Consider the following 17,751-nt stretch of genomic DNA (forward strand, 5'->3'; position numbering starts at 1 on the left):
GTGTATGTATATATAGATTGATGTTTATTGGGTCTCTTCTGTAAAGTTTCCAGCTTTAGGTTTTATGCATACTAGAAGGAGAACGTAACTGATCCATAAGAAAGTGTGTGTGTTAGTGTGTATGTGTATATAAATGGATGTTTTATTGGACTTGAATATTGTCTTGTGCAGTTCTTAGATGTTAATCCAGAACTTGGAAATTCCTATAACGAGGTCATTGCTCCTCAAGATGTTGCTACCTATGGTGGACTCTGTGCCCTGGCAAGTTTTGATCGATCAGAATTGAAGGCATGTATCCTATTTAGCTTTTATTTTACTCTGCCAGTTTGTTCCCAGTGTTTGCTTGTTGCAGCCGCTATGCTTCCTGTCTGGAATATCTAGCAAGTCTGAAAGCGAACTTGCTGCTGGACATCCATCTCCATGACCACGTTGACACGCTGTATGATCAGATAAGGAAGAAGGCACTGATCCAGTACACACTACCATTTGTGTCTGTTGATTTGAGCAGGATGGCTGATGCATTCAAGACTAGTGTCTCTGGTCTAGAGAAGGAACTAGAATCCCTGATCACAGACAACCAGATTCAGGTCCGTTTTGTTTACTGAAAGAACTTTGTATTGTATCACTGTAATTTTAAAATCTTACAGTAGAGCAAACCTTTTCTCCATTCAACATCCAAAGATACTTTAAAGAAGAAATGGATGCTTAATAAAACTTGTGGTAGGTTGAGAAGAAATGGCAGGACACAAGGTTGCGCATGCCACACTGAAAGGCCCGAGTGTTGTCAAGGAATTAGTTATTGGTTTGGCACTTGGTTTAGCTGCTGGTGGTCTCTGGAAGATGCACCATTGGAATGAGCAGAGGAAAACCAGATCTTTCTATGATTTGCTTGAGAGAGGTGAGATCAGTGTTGTCGCCGCTGAAGAGTGAATGAGACTGCCTCTACTCGCTCTCACTCTTATTGTTGTTGGCTCGATTTTTCTTGACTTTTCCTTCATTAGGATGAGTATTGAGATGGCTGCAAAGTTTTTCTTGACTTTTCCTTCATTAGGATGGCTGCAAAGTTTCAACGTTCAAATACTAATAAGAATACTGAGATGTTTATAATTACATACAAATATTTTCTTATCATTCCTAATATGTATAATAAAAATACTAATGATAATTAAAAGAAAATATAGAAAGATGTTTTGAGATTTTCACATATCTCTATCAATTTTGACCTAATTAGCATAACTTATGCAAAATTTGTAACTTTGTAATTTTCTTATATTTTTAATGTTAATGTTATATGTTTTATTTAAATTAAAACTTTAATATGTTTTTACATATTTATTTAAATAATTATTTTTTAAAATTAAAAATACTATGAAGGACCATTCTGAAAAACACCAATGCTATATAAAACTTAAGAAACTCTCAAAATAGGAATAAAATAATTGAAGGACCAAATTTCTGTCCCAACCAATGCACATGCCCTAACAAAAGTCTCTTTAAGTGACCTCCAAACTATGGATACTTTACAAAACAACCCTCAAACTATAGTGTTTGGTTTATCAGTTTTCAATAGTTTGACAGTAATCTTGCAAATATTGGTTATTTTGAGGGTTGTTTTGTTTTGTTTTTATTTTTAATTTCAACTATAAAAAGTGAAAACGACACTGAATCCGAATAAAAACTTTATTTTTTATTTTTGGGAGTTTTTTTTTTTTTTGGTAACTGACTTTTGGAGGTGTAAATTAGTTCACTACGAATCAAAAATAAAATACAAACTCTTGCTATAATAATTTAATAGTGGTATGTTTCCTTCTTGATTAAGCAAAACAAGGTGGTTAAGTCACAAACGTTGCTTTCACCTACGAAAGAGATTGATTGTGTACAAATTCATTGACCATGTCTTTTGGTTATAAATGCGTTCGCCACCCCAAAAATAGAAACCAATATCTCTTTTTAGTAATACTATTTTTACAACGGTAAAAGACAACTTTTTTATGTATTAGAGAAATTTTTATGTCATTTTTCTCCGGTCATTGACTAATTTCAATTGAAGTCTGTCTTTCCACATGTTCTTTTGCAGTTAATTTTGCGTTACAATTGTGTTGGCAAATTGACAAACAGCAAATGGGCATATCATCAATGTAGCTAGTCCAGATAAAGTAGTGGAGACAACCGATCTCTCACCTTTGTGTGGGCATATATAGCTAGCACAAGAAGTTAGGGTATGTTTATCGGAGGGTTGTAAGGGGGTTGTAAGAGTTTTGTTGGGTTAAAATTAAATCAAAAGAAAAGAAAATAAGGAAGAGGCTCTCTTATATAAGATACTGAAATCGATCATAAGAGACTGGTACGTGTCCATTTTTCGTTGGCCAAGAGAATAATAGAAAAGGGATAAAAAAAAAATTGCCGACAAACAATTCTTTCTCTCTTTCTCCCTTTCTCTCCCGATCAATTTCTTTCTTTCTCTCCCGATCAAAGTCTCGATCCGACAAAGGAAGATCTGCTTTAATCGGAGGTTATAGAATCAGTAAAGTCCATGGTCGGAGGCGATTTGAATCGGCGTAGATCTTATCGGAGTAATATCTTTGAAATGGGTTCCGTTTCTCTGCATCTCTAGCTTCGCTCTCGGAGCAATCTTCACCTCCAGGTTCTCAAAGTTTCCTCTGTTATCTTTGTTTCCTTCTCTACTAGTAATAATATTCAGACTTTGTTTATACTTCTTCTTGTTCTGCCTTTCTTTTTTTGTTTCTGTTTGGGTTTTCTCTTAATGGGTTTGTTTCAATTTGTGAATTTTTTTTTCAGGTCATGTGTCAGATTCCGGAAGTCAGCTAATCGCACAGCACCGTCGTGATCATGAACTTCAGAGTTCAGATTGTGTCAGACGATTGTGCGCATAATAATAAAGTATGCTTCTTTATTCTATCTAGTCTGAGGCTTTTGTTAAATCAGTGCTCGATAAAACCAAGAGTTACACTAGATAGATTATAAAAGAATCTGACTTTGGTAGCTCAATTTGGAAATTCATAGTTTTCAAGTGTTTTAAGGAATGATTTTAGCTCTGAATTTTTGAAGATATGTTGCGATGATTGATTGTGTTTGGACTTTGTTTGCAAAGAGATTTGGGTTCTATTCAGGCTCAGGCCAACGAAATAATTTGATCAATGGGTGAGGTATGTACACTTCTTATACATATGGCTTCTTCTTCTTCTTCTTCTTCTTCTAATTATTAACCAGTAAGCTTTTTCTTTTTTGCATTACAAAATGAGAAATTATGTCACCTCCAACTGGATGAATCTTGGGTCACTTCCAACTCTGTGGTCTTCCCTTCCACTGAGAAGACTCTTTATCTGGAACATTTTACTTAATTATGTATCTTTTCTTATTTGTAGTTGGTCTTTAAAACCTTTTAACTTATCTAGATGTGTGAAAATGGCAATCCTGATACACTTGTGATTGATGAAAATGGTTTGTTACATTATATTATTGGGATGATGATGGACAAAATCTTATCTTTTTGTGTGTTTTGGTTTTTCAAGAAGGTGTGATACCATCATTAAGCGATTTGGTCTGCTACAAGAAGGTGTGATGCCATCATTAGTATCAATCTCAGTGAACGGGAGTGCACGAGGTAGAGAGAAGTCTCAGAAGCTTTTAATGTTGTTTAGGGAACAACGTCAGCAACGGGACCAGCCATCTCCAAACATAGATGAGTTGCCACAAAAGGAACCTCCCCGGAAATCTCTCTCAGTACCGATGTCTTTCCATGGATCAACAACTCCTGCCTCACCTTCAGTTGAAGGTTTTGAACCGAGAGTCTTGTCGAAATCCATGTCGAGAAGAAAGTCTTTGGCTAGACCATTCAGCTTCTTCTGGAAGAAAAGCTACTCGATTCGCCAGTGAGAAAGAAAAAAATATCACATATTCAAACAACCTTTGTATGTAAAAGCTTTGTTTTTTTTTTTGGTTTTCTTACAAGTTACAGAAGTTATATCATAGAGAAAGAAGATATGTACAGGCCCCATTGTGATTATACTCGATTTTTGCTGTTACTATGTATATCAAGTAAATATAAATAAAACAAAACCCCAATTTTAACATCATTACGCATGAACATTCTAGCTTCTTATGCTTTTATGATGTTTATCCAAAGACAAAAAAAGGTTCACTAGAGTTAATAAATGGATCTTCAACTTAGGTTACATAGAATATGAAAATGAATACAAGAAGTTGTAATATGTATTAATGTTTTTATTAAGTTTTGTATATTTGAAAATTAATTAAAATACATTATTTTCTAATTTTATAAAATCTTAAATGTTTACATATTTATATCACTTCTATTCTAATTAAAATTTTAAAATTTAAAAAAAACAATATTTTCAAAAATAAGAAACCCAAAATAAGAACCTACTAATAAATGAGAAAATTTTAAAAAAGAGATCATGGGTTATTATATTTTTAAAAACATACAATTAATTCATATAAAATTTAACAACCCCTCTACTAAGAGACTACCTATAAACTTGGTCTTACGTCGAGATCACAAAAATCTCCACTTTCCAACTTCAGCAATACAAGAGTTTCCAATACAACTCTTGGAAATAATAATGTTTATTTTTTCATATGTTAACATCGGGCACAATTAATTTGTAACATATGTGAATCTACAGAACGACAAATTTAAACGTTACTGTAACATACAAAATGCTAACATCTATACTGTTATTTTCGAATGATAAGTTTGATTTTTGTTTTGCTATATCCCCATAGAACGGTCACGCCTAACTCTACTAGACTAGTAACTTTAACTTGAATACTACTCAGTCTACTCCAAACGACATAAAAACATGTTTCCTTCTTGAATATATTTTTAACCTAATGTATATTTCTAAAAATCCAAACCGAGTAAAAACAAACAAACCTCAAACCAATCCAACCGTTTTGTTACATATATGTGGATTAGGGAATACATATTCATTGACCATTGTCCATTTGATACATTCAATAAATATATTAGAATCAATGTGATTCGTAATCTTGTGGAACGGTGAAAGATGTTTAAGAAATTATTGTCTCATCCATATTCTTAGCAATCTCCTTAAGCACAAGCTTAGAAACTTTCCCCGTCGAAGTCTTAGGCAACTCATCCCTAAACAAAACCGTTTTAGGAACCATAAACCTAGACATCTTCTTCCTACAATACTCTATCAACTCCTCCTCCGTCGGTTCCACACTCAACCCTTCTTTCAGACTCACAAACGCACACGGCGTCTCTCCCCAAAACTCATCAGGTCTAGCCACCACCGCCACCTCACTCACCGCCAGATTCGTATACAAAACCGCTTCCACCTCAACACTACTCACATTCTCTCCTCCTGATATGATTATATCTTTCGACCTATCCTTAATCTCTAAATAACCATCCGAGTGAATCACACCAACATCTCCGGTGTAAAACCACCCGTCCCTCAGAGCTTTCTCTGTTCCGATCGGATCTTTTAAGTAACCAAGCATGATCGAGCTTCCTTTCATCACTATTTCTCCCATAGCTTTTCCGTTCCTCTCGACGCTTCGACCCGATTCAGGATCCACCACGTCTATTTCGGTAAACCCGACGGTTCTCACTCCTTGCCGTGCCTTCAACCTCGCTCGATCACTCGCCGGTAAACGATTCCACTGTGGCTTCCACACGCAGGAGACGACTACACCGGCCGCTTCAGTTAATCCGTAACCGTGACTGATCACGAAACCCATTGACTCGGTGCGGAGGATCACGGCGGCTGGAGGTGGAGCACCGGCGGTTAAAATGTTGACGGGACGTTTTAACGGCTGATGAGATTCCTGAGTCGCAGACAACATGTTGAGCACGACCGGAGCTCCACACATGTGCGTGACGTTGTGATCACGTATCAAACGGTAAGTTAACGACGCTTCGAACTTGCGCAAACAGACGTTAGTTCCTCCGACGGCGGCGATTCCCCATGGATAACACCAACCGTTAGCGTGAAACATCGGTAGAGTCCATAAGTAAACCGGATTTTTCGGTACGGTCCAATCGATTAGAGAGTCAACCGACATTACGAAAATTCCTCTGTGGCAGTGTACCACTCCTTTGGGTACCGAAGTCGTACCGGAAGTGTAATTAAGCACAATCGGATCCCATCCGCTTTCGGGTCGGATCCATTTAAAATTCGGATCACCTCTGTCGACAAGATCATCGTAAGTGTAACTGAACTTGTTGCGATCAGCCACGTCAGCACGACCTCCTCCTTCCTCTTCTTTATCGGCAATGAAGTTAAGAACGGGTGGATTAGTCGTCATCATCGAGATAGCTTCGACGGCGAGACTGCAGAAGAAGACGTCGACGAAAAGAAGCTTACATTCACAGTGGGCGAGAAGAACAGAGACGGTCCGACGAGGCGCGTGTTGATGTTGTTGAGGATTGCACCAGACATGGGAACAGCGAACTGGAGCTCGTACATCGCCGGAGTGTTGGGAGAAAGGACGGAGACGACGTCGGACCTGCCTATTCCGAGGGAAGACAGAGAGAACGCGACGCGGAGACAACGGAGGTTTGTTTCCTGCCACGTGTAAACGGTGTTGCTTCCGTAAACGATGGAGGTACAGTCACCGTACACGATGGCGGCTCTTTCTAAGAAACCTAACGGCGTCAACGGCGGAGAGTTAGCGGCACATGGCTTCATTGCCTCCATCTCTTTCTCTTCTCGAGTGGGGAGTAATCAAAGAATATACAGTCTGGTTATTATTATCTATAGAAGAAAACAAATTAAAGAGTCTCCATGCCATGATGTTCAAGATTACGTGACCATGTTACTAACCGTACCCACAAAGCCGGCTGAAGAATTTAATTCTACTAACGCGACCGTTCCGGGGAGAATTCGCAAAACTCCGTTTCCATCGAAAATTGAATGGAGTTTTTCCGTATTTCGACTATAAGAGCATCATTAGTAGGGGTACTCTCTAAGTTACTCTCAAATTATTTAAACATATAATTAATATTAATTTAAGTGAAGTAACCCTAAGAGTATTTTTGCAAAATCATTCTTTTACTAGAGAACCAAAAAAGGGTTGCTCATTCTTAAACATATTTTACAAGTTTTGTATGTTCTTTAAACTATGTAATGTCAAAGGAAAAGAATGAAAAAAAAAACTGTTTCCCAAGTTTACATGTTGTAGCAGCCTTGGCACTTCACATCCTACATTAAAGTAAACAACAAACGAAACAACAATTAGACAGGTAAATGAAAATCAGACTGGTAAATGGTAGAGAAAGAATCATGCTTTTACGGGTGTTTAGAGATGATCACAGATTGCTTTTGTGAAATCTGTTGTGATTGAGGAGCCTCCTAGATCAACTGTTCTATACTTTCCCTCGGCTATTGTGTTGATGATGGCGCTGTGGATCTGCTCTGCTTGTTTGTTGAGTTTCAGATGCCGCAGCATCATCAATCCACTAAGTAAAGCTGTCGGGTTCGCCAGGTTCTATACAACACCATAAAAGACAAAACATCATACTTTGGATAATTAGCTTAGGATTGAATCAAGTCTTGACTTTCAAACATTGGGCTGATAAATCTAAATCCAATATGTTTGAAACTTGATGTGTAGATCAGACTCGTTAATCCTAAATACTTTATTGGCCAGTTATTAACATCATTCAAGTAACGATGATCCAACCAGAACCGTTCTACAATATAAACTAGACAGTAATCCAATCTACAATGAAAGTCTCAGCATCTGAATGTTCTACCAAGAAAATGAAGAGAAAGAGGTGACAAATCTTCTCTCAGGAGCACAAGTTATATCATACTAAGTTTATAGATAACAGTCAGACTAAACTCACTTAGTTTGTTTCACTACTTTTGATAACGAAAACGCAGAACCATATAAGATTTCTTATCATGGTTTCGAGGCAGAACAATATAGGAAGAAAAACCATTTGTGCTAATCTTTCCTTCTTTCCTTCTCAACAAACACAAACAGAACAACATAAACAAACACTAAACAGTTGGGATCGGTTCTGATCAGAACAACATACATAAACACTAAACACTCTACTAATCTTACACAAACACAAACATAAGATAACAAGAACATAAAAAGCTACTCATTCATAAAAACGATATCATACAATCAGAGTAATTTAACCGTAACCCTCAATCCTCCAAAACAAAATTTCAAAAGCAAGTGAATATCAATTTAATCTCAAAAGCAATGAATCAACGCCTAATAAGTTAAATCGACAGAACACTTTCCTCCGCCGTCAGTTTGTCTTCAGAACCGAAGCGTCATCATCTTAGGGTTACACCGCTTGTTCTTCGCCATCGCCTCTGCTTGCCATCATCATCCTCCATATTTAGCCGGAAAATTCATCAGATTCGGTCTGAATCGATGGAATTTCCCGGTATTCGCAAGAATCGCCACCCAAATCGTCTTTCACCCGACAGATAAGAGAGAGAGACACTCGGAAAGAAACAAAATTGGAGATAAAAAAAATTGCGTTTTATATTTCTTCTGGAACCAATGGCAAAACGCCACGTCGGGTTTCTCAGGGTGTTGCTTCAGTTACTATCAGAAGCAGCGATACTCACTAAAATAGACTCAAAAATGTGTTTAATATTCTGTTTTTGGGGCCCAACAAGAGAGTACTTCTAAGAGTATTCACCACTAATGATGGTCTAAAATACTAGTTTCTGCTTTGCGATGGACAATATTAATTAATTTATAACCGAGAAAAAGATACTAGCAGCAGTCCATGTCTGCTTTCGTGATGCGTCGATGAACCGGCCCAAAACACATGTTTTTCCGACTCTGACGTTGTTTATTGCGACGCAAAGGACTTTTACTCACTAGTGGACAACCCACACAATACAAATCCCTAACTAGATATTTTGGATATAAATTCAAAAAAATAGCTACACTGTTAGTTGGAAATTTATTATCTTCCCTTTCAACCACATCATATAAATGTGGACGTATGTGATGTGACCATACACAACTACGTACTAAAGTACTAAGTCCAATGTTTAAGACTTAAATATAATTTGCTATGATCCTTTATAATATGTTGTTACCTGGCACCACAACTTTTTCTGTTTGCTGATCGTCACTCAAAGTCACATTTAAGTGTAATCTTCCTAAAGCATCTAAGAACAAAGGGAGAATGGCGAATGAGGAGGAGGAGCCGTTCAACTCAATGGTGCGTGTGTGTATTCCAGTCACCGGCAATGGACTATTGTGGGGTACGGTAACTATTATGGGTTTCAAAATGAAGATTAATCTTGACGTTGTTCTTGATGCCTTGAAGCATAATTAATGTCTACAAGCATCCCTCGTTTCTACAGCAAACTGGTACCCGCATATTATACTTTAATTCTTATAGACAGCGGGTACTTAACTTCTATGTGGAATTTAACATATTATTTGGTCTCTCTAATTTATCTTAACTTTATTTATTTTATTGAATGAATGTAAAATTTATTCAACCAAAAAAAAACCATGTTTACATTATATGCATCGTTTGATAGAAATAAAATTGAAACATGTAACTATTGTAAAGAAAACGGAGCCAAAGCACTAGCCTCTCAAGGCAAACCAAATGCCCGGCCGAACCATCTTCAAGCTTAGGGGAACTTGTGTTCTTGACAGAGCATATATAATCTGTTGGGGACTACTTTATCTATTGATTTGATAGTGTAATCAGGTGTCTTAGGAATCTCACCGTGCAGCCTCCCGTTGCGTTCACACCATATTATTTATATGAGCGGATGATAAAATGGTGCAAAATGATTTGAAACAGAAGTCAATGTAGAAGACCATGTAGCTATAGCATACATAGATCCAAAGGATATATACATAGTTGAAGATGGAAAAACCTTCGTCCATGATTATATCTCATGTCTCCCGATAATTCCTCTTGATAGATCAAGGCCCTTGTCGTACATTCATATTCTTAAGTCAAAAACTCAGATGCTGAAGCTGTCGGTGTGATTAATAAGATCTCACCATTCTTTGGAAGATGCGATGTCTTTATAATTAATGTTCCCTTTTACTCGCATCTACCCATAAAACATCAGACTCGGGCACATATTCTATTGCTATTCTTCCCAGGCCTGGCTATCCCTCCCGTCAAATGGTAAGACGACGCGTAGCCTTAGAAACAGAGGCTGGTTCTTACGTTTTCGAAGGATACAATCTAAAAGGTTCTTACTTCTACTCGAATTCCCTCTCTTTCTCACTTCTTGAACCGTCAATATGGTTTACAAAACCGATCCATTGGTTTATCGAAAAATATGATGGCTCGAAAGAAGCACTCTTATTACACGGCTCTAGCTAGAATTTAAAGCAGAATACGGTATCATTAGAAACAGAAATTCAAACCAAACTCGAATAGGAAATATCATAACAACTTGAAGTGTGAAAAATAAAAAGATTTGAAGTGTGAGGTAATGAAGATATGGTGAGACGTGGAATATTAACCAACAATGATAAATTTCTGTTTTTTTCTAATCAACAATAAATGATTGATTTAAAATCAAAAAAAAAAGAAAAATGATTGATTGGCGGATCAATTAAACGTCCGCCTCGTGGGTCATTTAGCAGCGTACTCTCTTTTATTATAGCCGTTCGACTACTAGTGCATTTAATTCTCAAGGAAACTGAGGGACATATATTTTAGGTCTAGCTATGACGTGATTTGCTAAAAATTTTTTTTTCTCACGACATTATTAATGACTTTTTTGGGTACATACTACTCCCTTTGTCTCAATATAAGTATTAATTATTTGTTTCATTTATATAAAAACATTTCAAGTTTCTAATTTTCTATGCATTTTTAATAGAAAAATATTCTAGACTAGCACTAATTTATGTTTTTCTTCTAAAGTTAGCACATAAGTTCAAATATTCCAAAACTAGCATTATTATGATTTTTTCTTAAATAATAAAATTAATTATTATTTTGTTACTTACAATTTTGAAAGTTTAAGTAAAGCTTCCAATGATGCTTGACGTGAAGCTTCCGATCTTCTTCTTCTTAATCTTCATGTATCAGTTTTGATATTAGATTTTGAGATTTCTGACGTGATTCTTATGGCTATTAATTGAAAAACTAGACAAATTTGCAGTCAATATGATCTGATGATTATTAGAAGAAGATGAAGAAGAAGAAGCAGAATGAAGATGGAAGAAGAAGCAAAGGAGGAACGAAGATGGAAGAAGAAGAAAAAAAGAAGAACAAAAATGGAAGAGTTTTGAGGAGAACGAAGATTGGTCAGAGAAGCCATGTTGTTATCGTGTAACGGAGATGCGAGGTCCTCGTTACTCCGTTCTCAGCCAGAACCTTTTTTGAGATTCCAGAAGAAATTCTTCTACAGTATGTACGTTTGACTAAGAGTGGTGGTCTCAGAGCTAAGCCAATGTTTGGGTATTGAAATTGTTGGGAACTGTTGGGTAATGAATGAAATCTGATTATGAATGATGGCCTGAATTGTTGGGTATTGGAATCTGAACTGTGAATGAAATAGAAAATCATGGGTAATATTGAAGCTGAAATGTGTATTTGAGTGCTACTCTCTCCTATGTGGACACCAAAGTTGTTGCATACCAAGTGTTTGATATAATGTCATTGATAACAAAGCAGTTGGTAAAGAGTACGAAAGTTTGTCATCGTCTTCGATGTCGATGTCTTCGGCTTCTTCGGCTTGTACTTCGTCGATGATGGAGTTGGCTAGTAGTGTTGATGATGCGGAGTATAGTGGGAGAGGATCTTCTGGTTATGATCATTGTCATTTTTGGGATTTCTGAATATTTAGGAAAATCTTCCTAAATTTCAAGAATGTCTTCCTAGACATCGTGAAATCCTTCCTAAATCTAAAGAAATGAGTTTTTGGATCTTTTAATTTATGTTTTACCATAATGTATCACATATTACTCTATTTGGTGAGTGATATTTGATTTTATTTTGTGCACATCATGATATTTTATCTATATATGAAAGATTAAAAATTTGATTTTGTTTCTTCCTAATATTTTATGAAGGCTATCATGAAATTTAAGATTTTCTTCATAAATATTATTGAATCCTTCCTAAAATTTAAATAAATGTGTTTTTCCGTGTTTTGCCTCAATATGTGAAAGATTACTCAATTAGTCAGAGGTAATGATATCACTTAACAATATCCAGACTTTTTATGAAGGTCATCCTTAAGTTCCAATTTTTTTATGAAGGTCATCCTAAAGTTTAATGACGCTTTTCTGAATTTCGTAAAGCTCAATTTGGTAGGAAATAGAGATCAATTCTACTGAAATAGGTACTTCTTTTCGCATCCTTCTCTGCAGTTTGCTTTACAACTCTTGGAATGTTTAAATTCTGAGACTTTATACAGTGGATCGAAGAATCAGCAAGCTCAATTTGGTAGGAAATATAGATCGATTCTACTGCAAAAGATACTCAAATTCAAGGACGCTTTCCTGAAAGTCATGGATTCCTTCCTGAATTTTGAAAGAGTGTTAGGTGCTGGTTTTTCAAGTTGCAAGAACATAAGGAAAGATTCTACAAGCTATCAACAAAAATTTGAATTGTGTAAAGAAGCATCTATGAATAATGATTGTCTGAAAATAAATTTGAATTCATGAAACAAGAAAATATAAAAACTCAGCACTACTACAAAAAAAAATTGAATAACATACATAGAAATATAGTATATCTGGTTGCAAGCTAAACACAAACATACAACAAAGGAAGAAAAACCTATAAAGCCAAAAAATCTTTAGTGTCCTCATGAAATCCTAACTTTTTATGAAAGTCACCTTGAAGTTTATTAAAGCTTTCCTGAATTTCGCGGAATCCTTCCTAAATTTTCATAAACCTTTGACTCTGAAAATTCCGGCAACCACTTCAACGCTACAGCTTCAATCATCACATGAACAACAAAATTACCCAAACTACCATTCACATTACTTGTATACTTAATCCCAAATCTGCCTTTCCTCACTAAAATCTTTTTGATAATCTCCTTCGTCAATTTTCTCCTAATCTCAAGCGTCTTAAATATCATCTCCCTCTCACTCTCTCCGTCATTATCACCATTAGAGTAAGAAAATTACAAGTCGAAGGAAGAGAGGAAGCAACATCTGCATCAGAAGCAGATTGAGTGTAAATTGAATCAGGAAACTATGGAGTTCTCCAGATTAAAAGAGACAGCCTGTTATAGAGATCCAATTATCCGATGAGAGAAGCTTCTCGAAATCATATTTATCTTCCAATTCGATCATATGCGACAGCTCGGAACTGCGAATGTCATCAGACATGAATGCTTCAATTGATCGTCGGCGATTTTGTCGAAGCTCCGATCTCATGTAAGCACTCAACAACGAGACGTCGGAGATATGTGGAGAAGAGGTACGTGATTTTCACTTGGGCTAAGAAAGCGCGTAGGAAATTGATAATGAATTAATAATTTTAGTATTTAATATTTAATTAGAATATGTGTGCTAGTTTTGGAAAATATGAGAGTGTGTGCTAAGCTTGGAAGAAAAACTTAAATTGGTGCTATTTTTGAGAATCTCCCTTTTAAATATTAATTTAATAATTTTTTACTATTTAAATTATGCAGTATTTTTTTCTATTAGTTAAATTGTGTTAAAGAAATAAATTTATTGATTCTTAATCAGTGGCGGTTCTAGGAATTATTTTTATCAGAGTCAAAACATAACTAAATTTTTTTTATATATAAATATAAAAACATCTTACAAAATCATTCTAAGATTTTTTATATCCTGGAATCTCTTCATCACATTTTCATTTGTAATAGATAAAAATACATTTTTTTTGATAAAACAAACTAAACAATCATTCAGAAATTGATCTACAATCCGATTGCGTCGATGAGTTTTCACAATCTTCATCGCTAAAAAACATCTCTCAACAATTAGAGCAACAACATGCAAAATTAAAACCAACTTCAGCAGTCCAAACACCAAAGGATGTGACATACTTTCTTTTATACTAAATATATGTATTATTAAATTTTTACTCAACTAATATACTTCCTATGTCCCTGATATGTCCCTGATAGTTTGATGTTTTAGGGAATTTTCTTTATTCATAAAATATTGATGTTTTCAATTTTTTAATATATATATATATATATTTTTAGTTATTTATTTGAGTAAAAGGTGGGAAAATATGAGAGAGAAGAAAACGTACAACTTTAACCAATTAAAAGAAAAAGTATATAATAAATTAATTAAATTTCTTTAGCCTTAATATGTGTAAAATATACTAAACATCAAACTATGTGAGACAAAGGGAGTATGTATTACTATTTTTTTTTAATTAATGAAGAGTCAATTGACCCCACACCCTTTTATGTGGATCCGCCCTTGTTCTTAATCTTGGTGCTTTTAGACAAAACTATGGTACAATATTCTTGTTTTCAATGTCAAACTATTAATAAATAATCAAACATACAGTATCTTAAAGTGATTAGCCTAAATAGAAAACAATTAACATATCCTTGAAATTTTTAGTAAATTCTGAATCATATATATAAAAGTAAGGTTTTAGTCTCTCCTTATTGGTTGATTTTTATTTAATGCTTTCTAATTTTTTTTATTTTTTATTTGCTTTCTAATTGTTTGATTGCTTTAAATAATATTTAAAGACTCAATTAACACAATATAATAACTTACACACTAAAATAAAATTATAACTGAAATAAATAAATTATGCATTAATCATATTCCACCATTCAATTTTATTCAAACACAATAAATTATAATTGTAACTCCCATAATTCTAAATATATCTTCCATCAATTCTTATCATATAAATAACCATTCTCTCATTTTCACATTCTTTTACTTTCTCATTTTCACATTCTCTCATTCTTTTCCACAATACCTCAAATCATTTTTCATTTTTTTTTTGTTTTTGCTTTCTTATTTTTGTTGTATGGGTTACAAAAAAACCAAATGGAATATCATTGTAAAAGTTTAATGCTAAATTTTAATGTTAGAGACTGCATGATATATATTTTACATTGTTCTTATTTTTAAAGATTCATTTCCATTATCTAATTTGGATTATCATCTTATAAGTAATCATTCTCTCCTCCTCTCATACCAATATCAAATGTTGTTATATCTCATATGTGTTGTAAGAGTTTGATTCTATATTTTTATTTAGAAAATATTATATATATTTTACATTGTTCTTATTTTAAGGATTCATCTCTATTATCTAATTTAGATTATCATATATAATTAATAATTATCTCCTCCTCTTCTACCAATATCAAATGTTGTTATATCTCATATGTGTTGTAAGAGTTTAATTCTATTTTTTTATTTAGAAAGTGTTATATATATATTTAACATTGTTTTTAATTTTTATATTCTTTCTATAAAAATAAAATATTTCTTGCCTTTTTAATCTATTCATATTTATTTTTAAATTTTTATAGTTAAATTTAAATTTAAATTCACATATGTTGGTTTAAACCAAAAAAATCAAATTTATTTGAGTAACATATTATACTTTTAAATCAAATTATGGACCCACCAACACTAACTTTTAAATTAAATGAGTTTTAATTTTAGGAGTTGGAAAAGTATAAAGTTTTATTTGTAACTCCCATAATAATATCATAGTAGTGTTCTCAGTGAATTTAATTTAGTACAATAGAACATGTTAAAAGTGTATTAGTATACACTTAATTGCACTTTTATAACTCTCAAATATTTACCTTTAATACATCGAATTCTGTATTAACTATTAAAAGAAAGACACATATCTCACTAAGTCACTATAACCTCATATTTCAAATCTCATATAATTTTATAAATTCTACAATATCATTATTTTTTCTTGATTTAACCAATGATATGTTAACTTAATAAAAGTTTAGTTTATTTGAATATGATATACATGTGATATATGATATATATTTGATATAAAGTTTAGTTTATGTATTATTATTATTCATTGCTTATAAATCAAAGTCTAATAATACTTTAAGAAACCTAATAAAGTAGTTGCTGTTTTTTTATTGTATTTTTATGGAAAATGTATTAGTCTAATAATCTATGGTTAGACTCACTTAGTTATATATGTATGAGACATTGCAAACCTACTATTTATTATTTTGTTTTTTTCTTAATTGAAACATTTTAAATCTCTTTAAGCTATCGCCATAAATAAATAAAAAACATGCATAAATAACACCACAAAATAAATTTTATGAAAATATATATCAAAATGATTTTGAAATATGACTACAACTACAAAAATATATGGCATATGGCATTTAAGATACAATATGATTTAATTGCACTAAATATATTACCATCAAAAGAACATTTGATTTTCGTACTTTATTTAAATTTATACTATGTAGTCTTTAAATTTTGATGTACACCGAGAAAACAAAATAATAATAACATGTTAATTTATATTATTTTTTCAAAATAGAATAGCGATTATGTAAGAACTCACACGTAGCGTGAACTAACACCTAGTTATTTGAAAAATAGAGATTGCAACTACGATTTTTTGTTAATTATAAACTAGTACTAAGTATTTACAGTCGCATTTAATAGAGTGTAACGTCCGTGTCCCAAAGAAAAGTGGAAGAACCGATCAATTTATGTGAAATCATGAAATTGCCCGGTTTGGTTTAAGTTCACCCGGTTTAGAGCAGGTTTTGAGAAACCCTAAGTGATATATTTATAATGAAATGGACGCCTCTTCTCTCTATTTGGTCGTGGCTGATATTCAATACTTGTGTTGAGAGGAAGAAAGAGATATAGAGAGAGGAGAGAGCCTATTGTGGTGTGAAGGAGATTAAAGGAGAAGGAGCAGAATCGTTAGGGTTTGGGAAGAAACAGTTTCGATATATCAAATCGTTGTCAAAGGTAACGAAATTTGGTAGTGTTATTCTCAAGCCTTTCATCGTCATTCTCCTTTTTACAGAAGTGGATTTGGATTTAAACTCGATGAGTTATGTGCAGTTTCGTGAGACACGTTTTCTCAGACGCGAGTTGGAACCATCGGGGATTGTAACTGAGATCGTGGTCTCGTCTGGTTTCTGATCGGCACGAGATTTTGTGGGAAGCTTCGTGACGTCTCGGACTAGCTTTTCATCGGAGGGATTTGATAGTTAACGGTTGGTTTTTATTTTAGGGTTTCGTCTTTAAGACTGTTCTTTTCTAATGTTTCTGTCCAGTTTCGCTATAAGTCGTTTTTGGTTGTGTGGCTTGTTGTAGGGAATTGCTGGGCTGTTTCAGACGTTAGGAGAGTCTCAACTGGTTATATTCGTTGTTATAATCAGTTTGATAAGGTGAGTGCGTGACCATGAGCTTATCTAAGCGATTGGGTTGTATAACTTGTTTTGTGTGAAGTTGTGTAGGTGTGATGAATGTGTTATTGGATGTTCTGTTCAATGTCTGGTTTGTTATGTTTTATTTGTGGTTGTACTCTTGATTTGCTTGTGTGTATAGCTCGTAGATGGGAGGATCGTCTCACTGGGTATTTCTGGTAATACTCACGCATCTAATTGTGTTTGTGCTGCAGGTATTGTGTAGTGTGGAATCATGGCGATGAGGAGGAGGATGATCTAGGGTCTCGGTTGTGTGTTGTTGGACTTGGTTATATTGTTTATGTTGGAACCTTGGATAGAGTTATGCTAGGTTGATGGATAGAATGCTTAGGAATGTTATTGCATTGATGAT

The 17,751-nt window shown here is 34.1% G+C and overlaps 1 protein-coding gene, 1 long non-coding RNA gene and 1 pseudogene across 3 annotated transcripts; 2 read left to right on the forward strand and 1 right to left on the reverse strand.

The window, feature by feature from the left end:
- Positions 725–1,118, forward strand: LOC104769904 (probable cytochrome c oxidase subunit 5C-1). Its single transcript, XM_019242101.1, has one exon. It carries the CDS (start codon positions 736–738, stop codon positions 928–930), a length of 195 nt encoding a protein of 64 aa, XP_019097646.1. The 5' UTR covers positions 725–735; the 3' UTR covers positions 931–1,118.
- Positions 1,901–4,097, forward strand: LOC104769903. 2 transcript variants are annotated; one of them, XR_764448.2, is made up of 3 exons: positions 1,901–1,973; positions 2,078–2,644; positions 2,800–4,097. It is a non-coding gene; the product is annotated as an uncharacterized LOC104769903 (long non-coding RNA). The 2 variants fall into 2 exon arrangements; XR_764447.1 differs by having other exon boundaries at positions 1,953–2,644.
- LOC104769902 lies at positions 4,920–6,934 on the reverse strand (annotated as a pseudogene).

The sequence above is a fragment of the Camelina sativa genome, chromosome 20 (genome assembly GCF_000633955.1).
Source record: "Camelina sativa cultivar DH55 chromosome 20, Cs, whole genome shotgun sequence".
Lineage (NCBI taxonomy): Eukaryota > Viridiplantae > Streptophyta > Magnoliopsida > Brassicales > Brassicaceae > Camelina > Camelina sativa.

What these genes read in the sequence shown, in the direction of transcription:
- LOC104769904 (XM_019242101.1), top strand. Translation starts at nt 736, where the DNA reads ATGGCAGGACACAAGGTTGCGCATGCCACACTGAAAGGCCCGAGTGTT.